Source organism: Garra rufa, chromosome 23, assembly GCF_049309525.1.
Source record: "Garra rufa chromosome 23, GarRuf1.0, whole genome shotgun sequence".
Taxonomy (NCBI): Eukaryota; Metazoa; Chordata; class Actinopteri; order Cypriniformes; family Cyprinidae; genus Garra; species Garra rufa.
In genome coordinates this window covers 19,824,486-19,844,701 of record NC_133383.1, presented here as the reverse complement: position 1 = coordinate 19,844,701, position 20,216 = coordinate 19,824,486, and the positions used below count along the sequence as shown (strand labels likewise).

The window sequence follows — 20,216 nt, the reverse complement described above, 5'->3', positions numbered from 1 at the left end:
GTTGTATTTCTGTGCTTAAACTCCCTGCCCCGCTAATCATTTTGTTTCTAGCCGTATACGATCTCCAACCGGGGGAAGACAGACACAACTCTGACAGGTACACAAGACCATCTCTTTACCGAGCATCGTTGTAAATGAATAATAAGCACTGAGACATTGCATTTGTACCTTTAACGTATAAATGCACATTATACGGCGCTGTTACCAGTTAAATGTCTGTTTATATGGTTCAGGAAGGCGATGGAGAGCTAGCCAGCTAACATTAGCCACTAGTGCTGGTCGTGAGAAAGGCTTTTACCGCTGTCAGTCTGTCTTAACTGTTGATTTTGGGAGATAAACGGCCGGCGGGGCCTGGTTTTCTTCACTGTAGATATCATATGGATGATTGTTAATCATATGTGCACTAACCTTCAGCCTCACGCTGAGACAGTGGCCCAAGGTTAGACAGCCTATGTGTGCATGAATTGTAAACATTATTAGGTATTTGGGTTGCAGATCTGATTATATGTGATGTGTCATTCTCTGTTTCTGCACGGTTTATTTCATATGAGTCGGACATTTTAACTCGTTGCTTCGGCTTTGATGGGATTGGGGTTCAATGCATCCCTTGTTGTCGTGTTGCTGAAATACTGTATACCTGACATGTTTTTCTATGCATCATGTCTTTTTTTTTTACTATAATGAACTTAACATGCATGATTTTGTTGCTGCCGTAACAACGAAATTGTGTATTTACAAAATCACGAATTGTGCAAGTCTGTCAGCTATTTCCTTCCTCTTATGTCAATGGTTTATGACAGGATGCAATAATAATACACTTTGAATTGTGTTTTCTTGACTGCATGATGCGACATTTGATGCACCTGCTTATCTGAACCTGCAGGCGGTTTAGGGCTTTGAATAATGGTTAGCATAACCCCAGTGGCATTTCCTTCATATGGTGTGTTTTCAAAGTAAATGTTTTTTTTTTTTTTCTTTTGCAGTGCTGAAACAGGTTGTGTCAAGCCATGGCATTCAGTAAAGGTTATCGTATTTATCATAAGCTGGATCCACCTCCATACAGTGTGATTGTGGAGACTAGAAATCGAGAGGAATGCCTGATGTTCGAGTCAGGAGCCGTTGCAGTACTGTGTAAGACTTTCCATACATACATTGTACTTTTTTAAATTTAATTTTTAAATGTACAAATATCAAACCAGTCATTTATTTAAGTGTTATTGAATCAAAAGGCATTGATTCCCCAAATTTTTTAGATGTAAGAGAAACAAAATGGCTTTAACATTGTCTGTTTGCATATAATACCTTTTTTTGAATCTATAAAGTATGTGAATTTTAATTACAGTTGAAGGCAAAAGTTTACATCCCCCTTTCAGAATCTGCAAATTGTAAATCATTTTACCAAAATAAGAGGGATCATACAAAATGCATGTTATTGTTAATTTTTATTACTGACTTGAATAAGATATTTCACATAAAAACGGCTCTTAATGGTTTTTCCTTCTGGAGCATCAGTGAGCATTTGAACCTCCTGTAATAGTTGCATATGAGTCCCTTAGTTGTCCTCAGATGGATCTCAAAATCATAGAGTCATTGTTGGAAAGGGTTCAAATACACACAAATGCTGAAAAACCAAAGAATTTGTGGGACCTGAAGGATTTTTCTAGAGAACAGCAGGCAGTTTAACTGTTCAGGACAAACAAGGGACTCATGAACAACTATCACAAAAAACAAAAAAACACAGCTGTGGGTCATTCAGGAAACAACACTGTATTAAGAATCAGGTTTCATTTTTATAAATTCAACTATTATTTTCTCTTGTGGACTATATTTAAACATCTTTTATGTGAAGTATCTTATCCAGGTCAGTACTTAATAAACAATAACATGCATTTTGTATGATCCCTCTTATTTTGGTTATATAATTAACATTTTGCAGAATCTGAAAGAGGGAGGTAAACTTCTGACCTCAACTGTAAGTAATTGTTTTGGTGTCATCCACAGCGGCGGCGGAGAAGGAGACTATTAAAGCGTCATACACCAAGATGCTGGATGCTTATGGCATCCTGGGAGTTCTTCGTCTTAACCTTGGTACAGTTTCTCATCTGTATTTTTTTCTTTAATTTGACTTGCTGGTTGCATTTGTCATCACAACAAATATAAATCCACCCTGTCGCCAGATTAAAAGAAAAACCCTGAGCTTGAGGATAAGTAGTGCAGAAATGTTACCAAAACACTAAAATTCACAGCAAAACACAAATTATAAAAGGTAAATTCACAACATGTTATCAAGCAGTTGTTATACTAAAATAGTCAGTAATTACAGTGTAACTACAAGGTTAGCCCGTTATTTGAGATAGTAAACATATGTAATATTTCACTGTCATAATTTAAATGATAGTCCACCCAGAAGTGCCATTTTTGTCATTAATTACTCACCCTCATGCTGTTTCAAACCTGTAAGACCGTCATTCATTTTCAGAACACAAATTATACATTTTTAATAAAAATCAAGAGCTCTCTGACCCTTCATTGATAGCAAGAGTCCTACCAGGTTCAAGGTCCTTGCTGTCTATGCAGAGTCAGAAAGCTGTTGGATTTCATCAAAAATGTCTTCGTTTGTGTTCCTATGGGTTTGGAACAACATGAGGGTAAGTAGTTAATGACAGAAATTTCATTTTTGAGTGAACTATCCCTTTAAGTTTTTTAGAATGCAGCATAGACGTGGACACTTGTCCACCTTAGTATTCAAATATGGTTTTTCAATGACTATTGACTAAACTTCCACATTTTAAAGATGTGGTTACAAAATCTGCATAAGCTACAAACTCTAAATCTGCTTCACTCTTCTTTCAAAGGGGATTCTATGCTGCACAGCCTGGTGGTCGTAACAGGCTGCAGTTCAGTGGGAAAAGTCCAGGATTCAGAAGTTTTTCGGGTAACAGGCACTGACTTTGTCTCTCTAAAAAATGACCCCTCGGATGAGGACCGCATCGCCGATGTCAGGAAAGTCTTAAACTCTGGCAACTTCTATTTCGCCTGGTCCTCCACCGGAGTAAGTCTGGACCTCAGTTTGAACGCACACCGCAGAATCAGAGAAGACACATCTGACAATCGTTTTTTCTGGTGGGTTTTTGTCAAAGGTCCTTTTGATTCCGTGTCTATTTAATACAAATACTGTTTCATTCAAAACATTTATTTTTAGTGGCCATTAATGGTAAGCGACATGGGCGTAAATCCCGGGGGCGGAGGGGACATGTTGACACCCCCCCCCCCTCAAAAAAAAATTGCACTCTCTATTGTGAAAAATATATGTATGTATACCTAAAATACTTGTGTAAGTAGAAAAAAACCCGCAAAAAAATGCATTTACAAACAGTTGAGTTCCCCTTCCCCTTCCTCACAGTGGTTTGGCCCACTGCCTGCTCTACTCTGCTCTACACACACGAGTCAGGTGTGGCTCTTAATGATATTAACGTTTTTGATACCATAGAAATTTCATAATTCTTGTCACCAGTGTCAATATCACAAAAACTAACACTAGCCTAAATAAAGCACACCTCAAGTAAACAGTCACTGATTAAATAAGAATAACAAACAGCAATAGGACAAAAAAAACTACAGTTCTACAAATAAATAAGAAATGCTACACACACTGAATAAAGTAATCAAATGTAAAAACAATGCATATTCTTCAGTGTGTAAATTAAATGTATATATTTGTCTTATTAAAGTTATAAAAGTGGTTTAGTCAAGAGCAGTGAGAGATTTTCTTTCTATTGTTTGATTAACACGAATGACAGACAGCAGGATCATTAAACTGCTGTCACTTTAAGAGCTGCCCGGATCCAACATACTGTTACACATGTTTTCTTTATCAGCTGTTTGTTTTCACTTAAAACCTAAATTACTGTGTTTGCAAGGATACTTACAAAGACAGGCTTTTTGACACTTACAAGTGTGTGTATTTAACTCTCAGACAGCATGCGCATATAGCAACATGAGGTCTCTTTCACCGCTGATTGCATTTCAACGGATTAAAATCACTTGTTTTTAAAGGTTGTATCAGCGATTTCTAGCCTAAAACATAAAGTGTCAATTTCAGCTGACCTTTCTTCACGATCCGCTCGCTGCTTGCCCCATAAATTGTCTGTGAAAAAAACGCGTCTCTCTGGTCAGCCTAGGGTCCGAGATATGCCAAAAAACAATCGACACTACCAACCTTTCCACAGATAAACAAACAGTGTTCCAACCAATCAGCATCAGGGGTTTGGTGTTGTGGACTTTCCTACTGGTGCAGGGATGTGAGGGAGGCGGAGCGAAAGTCCACAACACCAAACCCCTGATGCTGATTGGTTGGAACACTGTTTGTTTATCTGTGGAAAGGTTGGTAGTGTCGATTGTTTTTTGGCATATCTCGGACCCTAGGCTGACCAGAGAGACGCGTTTTTTTCACAGACAATTTATGGGGCAGGCAGCGAGCGGATCGTGATGAAAGGTCAGCTGAATTTGACACTTTATGTTTCAGGCTAGAAATCGCTGATACAACCTTTAAACCGCAATGCTTAAAAATGCAAAAGATAAGTTTTCGTGGCCATGTAGCACAGCGACATCACAGGAGCGTGTAACCGCATTATAGACTATATTCTAAAACCTCTACGGGTTAATCGTGTCTATCGATATATCGCCCACCCCTATTGGCCATATAGGGGGTTTTTTTATATGCAAAATGTTTCCAACAAAATGTCACTTCCTCAGAATGTTGAATTCAATCAGTAGAAAATAAATAGATATGATGGTTATGTAATTATGTAATGGCTTCGCAGGAATCAGTCCCTCCATCTCCATCTCAAGCATTATGGAGTGAACTGTGATGATTGGCTGCTGAGGTTGATGTGTGGCGGAGTGGAGATCCGCACCATATACGCTGGGCACAAGCAGGCCAAAGCTTGTGTGATCTCTCGGCTCAGCTCAGAGAGAGCAGGCACACGGTTCAATGTCCGAGGCGCAAATGATGACGGCCAGGTGGCTAACTTTGTGGAGACTGAACAGGTACGCCAGTAATATGAGTCACCTGCAAGTCATCTTTAAATTAGTTTCTTTAACCCTCAGGTGGTCTTTAGTCATTTTAAACTGGAAAAAGTTTTAGGTTCAGATTTTTTTAAATTAACTTAAACTTTCAGTCAAATTTAACTGTCATAAAAAATGAAGAAGGAAAAAAGTGAGGTATGCCATGCTAAGATTTAGTATTTATTTGTATTCCCTACAGGTTATTTTCCTTGATGACAAAGTATCCTCCTTCATTCAGATCCGAGGGTCGATACCGCTGTTCTGGGAGCAGCCAGGAATTCAGGTACAATAAAGCCTTGAATCAATATGACGTATGTTTGTATTCAAAACACACTGAGGAAAATTATTTGCATTGCGCTCCACTGAATTGAGCTTGTTGGAGTTCAGAGCCCCTGCTGACTCATCATAATGAACTTATTCTTTTGTTTCCACTTCGTCACACATGGCCAGTGCTGACCCCTTTTATTCATATTATCAGAAACACTCATTTCAGGGGATTATGTTGCAGCTGAATCAAAGTCGAGAGGCAAAAGGACAGCATGGGAACCGACAGCTGGTATATTGAAGGTTTAGTTTTGTCTGGTGGATGATCTGTTCTTCACTGCAAAGAGTTTGTGCAATGTCAGTCGGTGAAAGCCGCATCTAAACCGACCATGATTCATTTTGGAAAGGATCCAGATTCTGATAAATCTATTGGCATCTTGTGAAATCGAGGTAGGATGCCAGCGAGCAGGTCTGGAAATGCCTGTGTCTTTCCTCTGACATTGCATAGACATTTGTCATTGTTGCTTTTAGTGGGAAGCTGGTGAGGTGACCCTTCTTGAGCTGTTTTTCAAAGCTTCGCACAGAACCTGGATGAAAGGTCTTTTGTGTCACTTAGGCCATAGTGGTATTGGTTAAGGGATTCCATTGTCTTAAGTGCAAAATAAAGGAAGTAGAATCGCCACAGGATACTTTTTTCTATGCTCCCAGAAAGCTCAGGGTAATGTGAGCCAGTCTCTGCTGCCATTCCGAATGTATGAAATATTAATGGCAGGGACCTGCAGAGGCAACAAACAGAATTGGGTGGGACTCTGACAGATTGAGTCTAAATAAAGCGTAGATGTCCAACAGCTCTAGATCTTTAGCCTTTTTGAAATCAAGTAGCGCTTGTTGCATATAGAGGCAAAAAATCTTAAACCTACTTATAAATGAACTTATTTAAATATATTGCAAATGTAAATAAATTGCATTAAAATAAGTAATAATTAATTATTTAATTTAATTATTTTTTCAGTGTTGTTGGAAAAGCTAAAATTATCAAAAAAAGTCATTAATTGGAATAAAGCTGAAATAATAAAATGTAAATAATATATGCAAAAACTTGAACTTATGAAACTTAAACCAAAAATGACTGAAATAAACTGAAAAAAAAAATTAAGTTGTAGTACTAAAATTAAATGAAAACTAAACTGAAAAAAAAATTAAAGCTAAAAAAAAATGTAAAAAGCACATAAGACAAAAAGCTTAAATTAAAATGAAAACTAATCTAAAAATATTTAGTTACTGGCTATTGATATTTTAGTATTATTAATAATATTAAAAAAAATACTAAATTGAGAAATTCTGCCCTGACAACCAACTAAAATAAAGTAAGTTGAAGTACTAATATGAAATAAAAACGAAATTATATAAAAAAAAAATTTTTTTAAAAAGAGCAAAAAATATTTTTTTAAAATGATAAAAGCACATGAGACATAACAAGGTTACAAAGAAAAAAATGGAACAAAATATTTAATTACCAATTATTGATATTTTAGTATTAATAATAATGTTAAAACACAGACACTAAAATAGGAAAATCCAATCGGAATTCTATCTGAAAATCTGAAATAAAATAAGTTGAAGTATTAAAATGAAATTGAAACTAAACTTGAATAAAATGGGGAAATAAAGAAATGTAAAATGAAAATATTTAAATAAAAAAAATGTACAAATTACAAATACAGGTTAAGACATAACAAAATTCCAAAAAGCTTAAATTAAAATTGAAACTAATAATAATAATCTAAAAATATATACTAAAATTAAAAAAATTCTACTCTGGCAAATAACTGAAATAAAGTAAGTTTAGGTGGAAGGACAAAATTAAAATGAAAACTAAACTGAAAAAAAAATTAAAGCTAAAATAAAAATATTTTAAAAAATGTTAAAATGACAAAAATGAAAACTAATCTGAAAAAAAATGTAAAGCTAAAATAAAAATATAAAAAATGTTAAAATTTAAATTAATTTTAAAATTAAATTAAAATGAAAAGTTAATAGTCTGAAATAATATTTAATTACTGGCTATTGATATTTTAGTATTTATAATAATATGAAAAATAAATACTAAAATAATATAGTATAAATTATAAGTATAATAGAACAACTAATACTAATTGTTTAATGTAGGAGGGACACTTTAAAGTTAAACACAAGTTAAATCGTTCGTTTTAGCTTTACGCTTATAACATTCACATTGGCAGACTATCTGCAGTACCATTGCAGCCCATTTGTGGAAGACTCTTGGTATAAAATATTAAATTAAAATAAACTGGGTTAAAAGAAGTTATACAAAAGGCATAGAGATCAAATGTTGACAGTATATAAAGACTATTTTAGAGTCACCCTAGTAAGAAGACACAACACAACCAAATCTTGTGGCTAGAACAGTAACCAATTGTGTTTAAAGGTGTAACTATTTCACTGACCAAGTTATATGAGACTGCAGGAAATGAGAAGCCAGTCATAGCTTAGAGATGGGAAAGTCCTCTGTATAGCTTACCTATTATAGTTGTAGGTGTGAACATAATACATTATACTAAAGGATGTGAGAACAGTTGGTCAAATGTCATATTAATAGCAAACCATTTTGTTAAACCACTATTAAAAACTGCAGCTAGCCAACATTAGCAGCTGAAACTTCTGCGTAGAGCACGAATCATGACAGTCTAGACAGGATTCATATATTTCTTGGTATGATAGATAGATCTTCAGGCTTCAGTGAGCTTGTGAAATCATTACTGATGGTTGCACTGTCTTATTCTGCGCAAATGTTTTTCGTATCTTCAAACGCAGCTCAACTCAGCAGGCGGGCCAGGCCTGTGTGGTCTTTCTCTTGCTGTCTCTCTCATCTTCCTTTCCTTCTGTCACCTTAATTTCCTCTTGCACCAAATATGAAACAACTTAACTTACAGTTCTTCCTTTTTTGTTTTTCTTTCTCATTCCACAAAGGTCGGATCCCATCGTGTTAAGCTGTCTCGTGGTTTTGAAGCAAACGCACCGGCTTTTGAGAGGTAATTACGATTCTGCTGGTCCCTGATGATGCTTGCTCTAGTATCCAGCTGTTCTGGATCGGGCCCAATTGTTTGTGCGTGATGAAAGCCATCCAGCAGATATTTGCTGCTTCAAACAGTCCTGTTATTTAACACAGTCTGCATGGGCAAGCTCAGTCACTTTTAAGGAAGTATTTTCAGCTAGTCGGTGGGTAATTAAGGTCCACCAGAGCCCTATCAGATGGATTTCGTAGGCGCCAATTACACACAGAACAGCTGGATGAAGTGCAGCATGGGGTCTCAAGGCACCATTTAAAAGTTTAACTTTTTTTACTTGGCTTATTGCAGTTTTATAAATGTAATGGTTCATGGTGTCTTAGAAAAATCAGCACTACTGGTATGAGGTGCCGAAAAAGCAGCGTAAGATTACCAGCCCCAGAGCCAAGTCTAAACCCATTATCTGTAAATAATTATTTGACCATAAAACTATATACAAAAAAATAAAGGGTCTTTAACTGCTATTTGCTAATATTTGAATTAATCACAATCATTAATCATACAATGCATGTTATTATGTTGTATGTATACTTTTTTTAAAAACTGCTTGTAATTGACCGTTTGCAAACAGCTTGAGTGACAGGCGATCTGACCAATCATAAAGCCGAATCCGCCACTTTGTCCAACAAACAAAATAGACAGGAGAGTAGATTAAAGGAGAAGGTCACTTCCAGAACCAAAGTGTACAGATAATTTACTCACCCCCTTATAGATGTTCATGTCATAAAGAAATTGTTTTTTGAGGAAAATATTTCAGGATATCTCTCCAGTGGACTTCTATGGTGTTTGAACTTCCAAAAATCAGTTTAAATGCAGCTTCAAAGGGCTCTAAACAATCCTAGCTGAGGAAAAAGGGTATTATTTAGCAAAACGATCACTTATTTTCTAAAAAAAAAATTGACAATATGTATACTTTTTAACCTCAAATGCTCGTCTTGTCTAGCTCTCTGTGTATCCCGGTTCAAGACAATTAGGGTATGTTTAAAAAAACTCCCATCTTCTCCATTTTCTCCTCCAACTTCAAAATCGTCCAGCACCGCTGCAGAAGTATTGTGTTTACAAAGTGAACATGCAAAGAAGATCAAATGCCCTTTACAAAAAAGGTAAAACAGTGATGTAGGATTATTTTGAAGTTAGAGAAGAAAATGAGATGGGAGTTTTTCGACATACCCTAACTGTCATGAACTGGAATACACAAAATTCAAGCGTGATATACAAGCATTTGAGGTTAAAAAGTATATAAACTGTAATTTAAAAAAATTGTTTTGATAGATAAGACCCTTCTTCGTTGGCTGGGATTGTTTGGAGCCCTTTGAAGCTGCATTTAAACTGCATTTTGAAAGTTTTAACTCAGGGGCACCATAGAAGTCCACTATGTAGAGAGAAATACTGAAATGTTTTCTTCAAAAAACAATTCCTTTACGACTGAAGAAAGAAACACATGAACATCTTGGATGACAAGTAGGTGAGTAAATTATCTGTAAATTTTTGTTCTGGAAGTGAACTTCTCCTTTAACTTCAGTCGACTTAAACTTGAAAAATTGTGTGTATTGACGTCTTCCAGTGGTTGAAATAAAATACAATCTGAAGTTCATTCATATTTATTTTGTGCTTTAAATAAATAAGAAAAGACGATCGGATAATGTGTCAATTAATCTAATGAGGTATTTATTGTTTTATGTTTGAATTTCTTTTAAAAAATGACAATTTTAAAGCTGAGATACTTTATTATTAATCCAAATGAAACTAAAATAATGTAAATATTAGATGAGAAATTTAACTTACGACTGAAAATGATAAATGTTGCCAAGGCAACTAGCTGAAAAAAATAGTTTGAAGTACTAAAATTACTAAACTTATCAGAAATAAAAAATAATAATATTAATAACTAAAGAAACTTAAAGGAATGGCTGCTGGGAAATAAGTAATTTTGTTACAGTTCCTCTATAATGTGATATAGTACAATTATTGATTGCAAATAAGAATGTGACACTAAAATTTAATTGGAAAAAGTTACATTTTATTTCCAATGTTTAATTACCCAATTTTGAAAAAAAAAAGTTAAACCCGTTATTTATATTTTTTTAAATCGGTTATATTTTATTTTAAGGTGTCTTTGTTACCGTCTAATTAAAAATTTAACTACTGAGCTAATATTAAAGGGTTTGCCTTAGGGTTACTTGCATGTAATTATGCATAATTAAATGTTTTTATAATAATAAGTACATGTAACATGTAAAAATGACACCTTAAAATAAAGTGTTACCTACGGCTGTCAAATGATTAATCATGAATAATCGTATCAAAAATAAAAACACAACACATAAATTTATATATATTTAAGAAAGTGTATATGTGTGTATACATAAAGTATTTGTATTTACATATACATATATTTATATATAATTTATAGTATATGCATATAAATGTAAATACTTAAAATATATATACATGTATATAGGGCTGGACGATTTTTCAGATTTTTCACAAAACGGTATTCATGGTTTAAATTTCTTTAAAAAATTTCAACATTTTAAAGCTGAGACCTTGTTTCATACCAGATGTAACCTGCTCTCTCTTGTCTGTCGGCGTGTTGTTACTTTCCTATTTGTTTTCCGCGATGTGAGAACATGATGTGTAGTGTGAAAGCGGCATTGTTTGAAAGTCAGACATAGCAACAGTAATTAAGGAGATGGGTTTTTGTGAAGGGTGAATTGCGATTAATCGTTTGACAGCCCTATTTGTAACATTTGGGCGGCTTAACAATCCCACGACCATGTCAAGGTCCCTCAGTGCTTTTCATCAATAATAATATGTCTTTGTATGATTTTTTTAATTCAGTGCAAGATTAAGTTGATTAAAACAATAGCGTTATCGTAAATATGTGGGAGGGTTTATTTTTATCCAGCCTTGACTTTTCTCGCTGAGCATGATAGACTTTCTATATTCGTCATGAGTCACTGCTCTATTCCCTGGAGTGCTGAGTCAGGTCGTGATGAGAGGAAGTAGATGCAGACAACACAGTAGTGAAGCTTTCATTTCTGCCCCTCCATCCTTAATTGTCTATTGATCACTTGTTTCCTTGGCTTCCTTTGTTTTAAATCACCTTTGATTTTTCTTGAAGCCTTGCCCTTGGATAACATTTTTCATTTATTCTTTTTCAATAAGATTAATGTGTTTGAACCCTGTGTGATGTTTCCTGTCTAGACATTTTAGTGCTTTGAGGAGGCTGTATGGCAAACAGGTGATCATCAACCTGCTGGGTATGAAGGAGGGTGAACACATGCTCAGTAAAGCGTTCCAGGTGATTGTTGTTTTGAAAATATTCCGGTTGGTTTGGTTACAGTGCATTATTTCAGATTTTTTTCAATACTCAAAGTATGACAGAACCGTAGAGCGGTGTTTACTTTGTAAATCTGTCTTTGTCTTCGCCCACAGAGTCACCTGAAAGCTTCGGAGCATTCAAACGCTGTGAGAATGTTGAACTTTGACTATCATCAGATGGTTAAAGGTGGGAAGACTGACAAGCTCAACACTGTCCTGAAACCTCAGATCAGCAAGTTTCTGGAGGATTGTGGTTTCTTCTACTACTCAGGGGAGGCCGGCATTCAGAGGTGAGGTTATATACCATTCCAGCACAACTGGTTGTGGAAGAATATCATAGAATAGCAAAACATTTTTGTTGTTAGGTTGTTTAATTCATTTTGTGTTTACTTAAAAAATAGAATCAACTGGGTGTTTTAAAGCAGAAATTAATTTTATTTTCATAAAATGTTTTATATATATTATCTATGCATATATGTACAATATAATGTATTTTTTGGGAGGTGGATGCATGTTTATGCATGAACTAAATTATTTTACAATTTATTTCTTTTAGAATAAAAACAACAACACTTAAACAGTAATTAGTTGATGCTTATGGAAGCCTGTTTCTGCCACTAAATAAAAAATAGTAAAAAAGGTTATTGCAACTTATCTCACAATTCTGACTTTTTTTCTCAGAATTGTGAGATATAAACTCGCAATTACAAGTTATAAAGTCATATAACAGTCTTCTTTTTTTGTCCTCAGAACTGAACTTTATAACTTGAAATTGCGAGTTTATATCTCACAATTCTAAAAAAAAAAAAAAAAAAGTCAGAATTGTGAGATTAAAACTCAAAATTGTGAGGAAAAAACTTTATATCTATTAATTCTGACTTTATAACTCACAATTGTACGTTTATATATCAAAGCTTTGGGAAAAAAAAGACATAATTGCGTGGTTATATGACCGGAATATAAATTAAACCCAAATAAAAATAATCCTCAGAACTGGACATTATAACTTGCAATTGCGAGTTTATGTCTCACAATTCTCAAAGTCAGAATTCTGAGATAAAAACTCAAAATTGTGAAAAAAAACTTTTATATCCTAGTAATGCTGACTTTATAACTGGCAATTGTAAGTTCATATCTCACAGGTCTGTAAAAAAGTCAAGTTGCAAGAAAATAAGTCAGAATTGTAAGATAAAAAGTCGTAATTACCGTTTTTATTTTTTATTCAGTGGTGGAAACGGACTTCCATAGATGCTGATAATCACGAAACTAGGTGATAAAATTGTCTACCGCAATTTTGTTTACCACAGATGTCAAAGTGGGACTATTCGTTCCAATTGTCTGGACTGCTTGGACCGAACAAACAGCGTCCAGGCCTTCATTGCACTTGAGATGCTTCCAAAACAATTAGAAGACATGGGTCTGACTGAAAAGCCTCAGCTAGTGGCACGCTTTCAGGAGGTTTTCCGCTCCATGTGGTCCACCAATGGAGACTCGATCAGCAAGATCTACGCAGGCACTGGTGCTCTGGATGGCAAGGCTAAGGTACGTGTCGGTTTGTAAAACACACACAAACAATACAGCAACAAAGCCAGCAAAAAGCTAAAAATGGGCGTTTCTGGTCCATTTCCACCTCGTACGTTTACAATTGTCTTAATTGTCTTAATCTGCTGTTTTTCTCTGCTTGCCAATGGCTGTTCCTCTTCCTGTGTGGTAAGTTGACAGTAGCTAGTTGTGTCAATTTGAGTTGTGATGCCGTATTTATCTTAGTCCGCTTCTGTTTTGTGACCTTTTAGTAGGTGTTAGTAGAGAGAGATTACTGTAACTCGCAGTGCTTTAATTAGGCCTCTTTATAGAGTGTTATAAAAGACCTCTCACAGCAAGGCCTCAAACCACAGGCTTCATCTAGCTAGCTGCAAAGAAATATAAGTGTGGCTTTCATGTCCTTTTGAGTACATGAATGTTTTCTTTGTTTGCTTTTGTTTTGAGAGTTTTGTTTTATTTTACTTTTGTTTCGATGTTCCAGACAATCAGTATTTTATATGAACTGTTTTGCTTTCTTTTTATTTGTAAGTTTTATTTTGAGTGTTTTAATTAATTTTGGGTTTTGTTTTGATGTTCTAGATGTCACTATTTCATATTAACTGGTTTGTTTTGTTTTGTGAGTTTAGTTGTGAGTTTGAGTTTAGTTTTTATTTGGACTGTCATGATTCCTCGATTCAATTTAAGTACTCGATTTAAAATAAAATAAAAAATCGAAGTAATTGGAAAAATACCAGAAATGGCACATTTCACGGATGAGAATCCATGGCACACATTATTAGACTGTTTTTCAAGGCTGCATTATATTAAACCCATTTAAAATTATAATAAAGCTTAGTGCTATTGTGAATTCACAAACAATGCAGGTTTAATATGTGCTTGAATTATTTACATGTGTGTAAGTTACGTATATGCGTCTCAGAGAGGCTGTAAATGTAGTAAATGCTGCTCCACACAAACAGTTATCATTTATGTGTGGAGCTTCTCAAACTCATCTCTGCATATTGTTGTGAGTTTGGGTTTGTATAACATTTATCTGGGAATGCAACGTGCGACATTTCATCAGATTTGTAAGGTAAATTATTTATTAACCTACGCAAACACAGGAGAGTGCATCAATAGCTTTCTCAGTATGTGTTCCACATATTAAAGAAATTACAGTGGCTGTAGCATTTCTGTCGTAAAAAAATGGCCAAATATTAAAGATTAAGTGGACATTTGAATTAAATGTTGTTTATTAAATGTTAAATAAGTATTAGATCATGCAGCAAAGTGTCAAAACAATCATCAGGCCATTGGTGTCCCCTGAAGAAATTTGTTATAACCTGTATTGTTTATAATACATTTTAAAGGCTATTGTTCACTTGGGTCTATTATTATTATTACTACTCCAAAAAAGTAATCAAAATGATCAGATTGCTCGATTATTAGTCAAAATAATCGACCAATTACTCAACAACCAAAATAATATTTAGTGACAGCCCTAGTTTTGATGTTCCAAAACTTATATGAACTGTTTTGTTTTATTTTTGTGGGTTTTGTTTTGAAAGTTTTGATGTTTTAGGCCATCACTACTTTATATAAACCATTTTGTTTTGTGAGTTTTGTTTTGTTTGGTGAGTTTTATTTTTTGCTTTGAGAGTTTTGTTTTGAGAGCTTTGCTGTTCCAGACCATCACTATTTTATTTGAACCTTTTTGTTTTGTTTTTTGTTTTTATAGGGTGGAAAGCTGAAAGACGGAGCTCGCTCGGTCACCAGAACCATTCAGAACAACTTTTTCGACAGCTCTAAACAGGAAGCCATTGACATCCTGAGACTGGGCAGCACCCTGAACAGTGACCTGGCAGATAAGGCACGAGCCCTTCTCACAACCAGCAGCCTGTATGGTATGATTTACAACACCACAATTCAGAGTCAGAAATAAACTTATTTATATATTAAACTTATAAACTTATTATATTATTAATAATATAAAATATAGGGATGCACAGAAATTTTGGCCCCCGAGAATTATCGTCCAAAAATGAAATTTTTTTTTTTTTTTGGCCGAAATAGAAAAACAGCAGTTAAATCTAATTCTGTTGCATATAACTGATTAAAAATAATAAATTGATATTTAAAATTAATAATCATTTCCTGTCCAATTTTATTGTTTTAGTTTTAAAAAAAAATTGTTATTGTATTGTGTTGTATTATTTTAAATTCAGTATCAAAGTCTTACAAAATTATTTTCGATTTATTTAAAAAAATAATGAATAATTATTAAAAATGATTTTTGGCCAAGTGCATTCAGAATTTATTTCGGTGCATCCCTAATAAAATATACAAATATTATAATTATATTATGAATAATTACTGTAAATATTTTTATAACAGAAATATATTGCACATGCATTACCCATGAAAGACTACATTTAAAATCCCTAGCAAATGCTTATTAAACTTTACAGATTAAACCGACTTTACCTAGGTGTAGGTGGTTTCAAACATGATCTATGTATTTTGTGTTTGTGGTCACGGTTTATGAGATCAGTCTGCTGTAGTGGACTGATTTCATCCTGTAGATCTGGATGTGAATGCATTTCCTCATGCCAATGTGCTAATCTAAAACTCCCGGCTGCTTTGGGTGTGAGATTAGTGTTGAACCAGAGGGCTAATGCTGTTATCTGTCTAACGGCTAACTCTCCCCCTTTTTTTCTCTCTTTCTCTCCTTAATGCTTACAATGTTAGTCTCTGAGCCCATTTTACAGTCAGGTACAGTATACAAATACCAGCCATAAATCCATAACCGTTTATGGTTCGCTGTCTCATAAACTCACTGTTTATTTTGGCGCCTCTTGACGTTGTACTATGGTTTTGTTTTGTTTTTATCATCCGTTTAATTTGCTGTGTAGTCTTGTTTTTAAATTTGCATATCATTTTGTCCAACTTTCAAGGACAGAATTCAATCTGTTTGGTGTGTCTCAGTGGTTTTGTCCATTTCATTGTTCATTTTGTGCACTCTGGTCATTAGTTTAATGTTCATGATATTGTCTCATATTCTCATTGATCTTTGTAATGCAAGTTTTCGCATAGTTTTTAATAAGAATATCTCACCCTTTATGTTTTAGCTTCTCCCAGAGTGCTCCTAGGCATGTGTCAGAACCACTTCAAGTACACACGTCCCAAGAAGATCAGAGTGTGCGTGGGTACGTGGAATGTGAACGGGGGCAAGCAGTTCCGCAGTATTGCGTTTCGTAACCACACGCTCAATGACTGGCTCCTAGATGCCCCTAAGAAGGCCGGCCACCCAGAATTCCAGGGTATGTGTTGATGCAAAGTCAATGCAAATGATACTTTAAAAGGAAATGAGGTTGCTGCGTTTTAATGTCTGTCTGTGACTAATAAAACTAGTGAAGATAGTTTAGTGGCTTTATATATCAGCGTCCTAGATGACCGTTTTTCATGCAGATGGAAAATCCAATCCGGTGGACATCTTTGCTATTGGCTTTGAGGAAATGGTGGAGCTGAATGCTGGAAATATTGTCAGTGCAAGGTAAGAACTATTTAAATCAAAATGTAGTAAGCAGAAGTAAAAATAATTTTGTCCAGTGGTTGTGATGTACCACACAATACACTTCAATCAGTATTTGAGGTTAAATGTTTTTTATGCTCTCATTCCTGTGAGAACTATTGAGCTTCTCTTTTTTTTTTTTTTTTTCTTCCTCTGGTAGCACCACTAATCAAAAGCTGTGGGCTGCGGAACTGCAGAAAAACATCTCACGTGATCACAAATATGTGTTGTTGGCCTCAGAGCAGCTTGTGGGTGTGTGTCTGTTCGTCTTTATACGTCCTCAGCATGCACCATTCATCAGGTATTCTCACACATTTGCTGTCATTTTGTGATTGTGACAAAACAGCATGATTTCAGATCTGAGATGTCATATTGACTGTTGTTTTCGTCAAATAGGGACGTTGCTGTGGACACAGTGAAGACTGGAATGGGCGGAGCCACTGGTAATAAAGGGGGTGTGGCTATTCGCATGCTCTTCCACACCACCAGCATCTGTTTTCTGTGCTCACACTTTGCCGCCGGCCAATCACAGGTCAAAGAGAGGAACGACGACTACAATGAAATTACACGCAAACTGTCCTTCCCCATGGTAATTCATTTAAGGTGTAAAAAAATGTTACTTCTGTTCCGTTTATGAACACATTCTTCTTCTTATTATAATGATACTTATAATTATTATTATAAAAAATATTATTTTTAAATACACAATAATAAAACTGCAATATATTTCTTATTATTTTTATAATATAAATAATAACTAATATTATACATATTTAAAAAATAATTTTTGTTCTTAACAATATTTGACGACATAATAATATCTATTAATGTATCATATTTATTTTTATTATTATTAAATGTAATCCTGGACCACAAAACTAGTCTTAAATAGCAAGCGTATATTTGTAGCAATAGCCAAAAATACATGGGTCAGAATTATTGATTTTTTCTTTTATTCCAAAAATCATTAGGATATTAAATAAACAGCATGTTCCAATAAGATATTTTGTACATTTTCTTCTGTAAATATATTAAAACTTAATTTTTAATGAGTAATATGCATTGCTAAGAACTTCATTTGGACAACTTTAAAGGCGATTTCATGAATATTTAGATTTTTTGCACCCTCAGATTCCAGATTTTCAAACAGTTGTATCTCGTCCCAGATATTGTTCTATGCTGACAAACCATACATCAATGGCTTATTTAGATGTATTTAGTTTCAAACAATTGACCCTTACGACTGGTTTTGTGGTTACAAATAATATGTATTTATTTATTGATTTTTAGGGCCGTCTCCTGTATTCCCATGATTACGTATTCTGGTGTGGAGACTTCAACTACCGAATAAATATTCCTAATGAAGAGACGAAAGAGCTGATCAGACAGCAAAATTGGGATGCACTGATTGCTGGAGATCAACTTGTGGAGCAGAAGAATGCTGGACAGGTATGTCAGGGGGGAAAAAAAGGATGGAACCAATTTTTTTATTTTTTATTTTTTTGTCAGTCTTTTAAACAGTTTCTCTTATTTTATTTATATTCAGGTTTTTAGAGGCTTTATTGAAGGGAAGCTGGATTTTGCACCCACTTACAAATATGACCTGTTTTCGGAGGACTATGACACCAGTGAGAAGTGCCGCACGCCAGCCTGGACTGACCGTGTGCTGTGGAAGAGAAGAAAGTGGAACTTTGATAAAACTGGTGAGAATTACAGTGCTGGCCAAAATGATTAGAACACTAGTATTTTCACCTGCTAAAAATGGTTTAAAGTCAGTTGTTTCTATGTTTTGCTGTAGTGTGTCAATAGGAAATATCAGTTTGCATTTCCAAATACTAATTTTGCCCTGAATTGTAATAATCCAGTGAGATTTTAGTTTGCACAAGGAGTCTAACAACAGTCAGAGATCTGATCTCATTATCATCCAGTCTGTCTGGAATGACATGAAGAAACAGAACAAACTGAGACTAAATCCAGAAGAACAGCAACATCTCCAAGATGCTTTAAGAGACCTACCTGTAAAGCTATCTGAAAAACTATACGCTTTAAACGCAAAGGATGGTCACACCAAATGTTGATTTAATTTAGTTATTTGAAGTTAATTGATAAAGAAAACCAATTTATGACATTATTTTTGACAGCATCTACATTTTACAGCATTTTTACACAAGTTCCTAAACTTTTAACAGTATCTTTGCTGGAAGGTTTCTTGAAGCATCTTGGAGACCTTGCCACAGTTCTTCTGGATTTAGTCTCAGTTTCTGTTTTTTCATGTCATTCCAAACAGACAGGATGATGATGATCAGATCTCTGTGTGGAGCACTGGCTCTTGTCAGACTCCTTGTGCAAACAAAAATCTCACTGGATTATTATACAATTATACAATTAATAGCAAAAATAATGTTGCCAGATGTAAACTGATGTTTCCTAGTTGACACACCACAGCAAAAGATAAAAATAACTAACTTAAAACCATTTTGATCTGGTGAAAATACTAGTGTTCTATTCATTTTGGCCACCACTGTATATTAATAACATATCTTCAGCCATCGACTGAACTTGAAATGCTGTTTATAACAGATTACACTTACCTTGCAGTTCAAATTTTGACTAGATCTGCCTGTGTTTTTAACAGCGGAAGAGTTAGAGTTGAATGTAGTGGGAGCTCCAGTGAGTGAGGAAGATCAGTACCCATGGAGCCCTGGAGAGCTCAAGTATTATGGTAGAGCAGAGCTCAAAACCTCTGATCACAGGTGAGAGAGAGACTAATGCCAGAATAACAACTTTTGAGTTTATACCAGCAGTGTTTTTAGTGTCCTCCAGTGGGCCTCAGAGGTACTACAGAAGGCTGTCAATTTATTTGTGTGGGCCACAGCTACCTTATTAGATAGAAATCGCTGTTCTTGTACTCATAACATTTATTTCTTGCAGGCCTGTGGTGGCCATCATGGACGTGGACATACTTGAGGTGGATCCAGAGGCCAGACATCAGGTGTATAAGGAGGTGATCGCCCTGCAGGGTCCACCAGATGGCACCATTCTCGTCTCTCTCTGCACATCCGGTCCCGATGACTACTTTGATGATGCATTGATTGATGACCTGTTAGACAAGTTTGCTAATTTTGGCGAGGTTATTCTTATCAGGTACAAATTTGTTTGCATATATCAAAAGTTTACATACACCTTGCAGAATCTGCAAAATGTTAATTATTTGACCAAAATAAAAGAGAGATCATACAAAATGCATGTTATTTTTTATTTAGTACTGACCTGAATAAGATATTTCACAAAAAAGATGTTTACATATAGTCCAGAAGGGAAATTTATAAAAATGACCCCATTTAAAATACATACGCTTGATTCTTAATACTGTATTGTTA

At 34.9% G+C, this 20,216-nt stretch overlaps 1 protein-coding gene across 1 annotated transcript in view; it reads left to right on the top strand.

Moving 5' to 3' along the window:
* The window catches only part of synj1 (synaptojanin 1), a 36,197-nt gene continuing 15,981 nt past the window's right edge, over positions 1-20,216 (top strand). The window contains exons 1-20 of the mRNA XM_073830253.1: positions 1-97; positions 984-1,131; positions 2,002-2,088; positions 2,856-3,123; positions 4,824-5,049; positions 5,267-5,350; positions 8,323-8,384; positions 11,628-11,724; positions 11,859-12,034; positions 13,052-13,286; positions 15,004-15,169; positions 16,014-16,037; positions 16,394-16,585; positions 16,734-16,818; positions 16,997-17,137; positions 17,233-17,425; positions 18,127-18,285; positions 18,383-18,539; positions 19,472-19,589; positions 19,768-19,980. Of these exons, the coding sequence (XP_073686354.1) occupies positions 1,008-1,131; positions 2,002-2,088; positions 2,856-3,123; positions 4,824-5,049; positions 5,267-5,350; positions 8,323-8,384; positions 11,628-11,724; positions 11,859-12,034; positions 13,052-13,286; positions 15,004-15,169; positions 16,014-16,037; positions 16,394-16,585; positions 16,734-16,818; positions 16,997-17,137; positions 17,233-17,425; positions 18,127-18,285; positions 18,383-18,539; positions 19,472-19,589; positions 19,768-19,980 (2,807 nt within the window). The 5' untranslated portion in view covers positions 1-97; positions 984-1,007. The remainder of the gene's footprint in view (positions 98-983; positions 1,132-2,001; positions 2,089-2,855; positions 3,124-4,823; positions 5,050-5,266; positions 5,351-8,322; positions 8,385-11,627; positions 11,725-11,858; positions 12,035-13,051; positions 13,287-15,003; positions 15,170-16,013; positions 16,038-16,393; positions 16,586-16,733; positions 16,819-16,996; positions 17,138-17,232; positions 17,426-18,126; positions 18,286-18,382; positions 18,540-19,471; positions 19,590-19,767; positions 19,981-20,216) is intronic.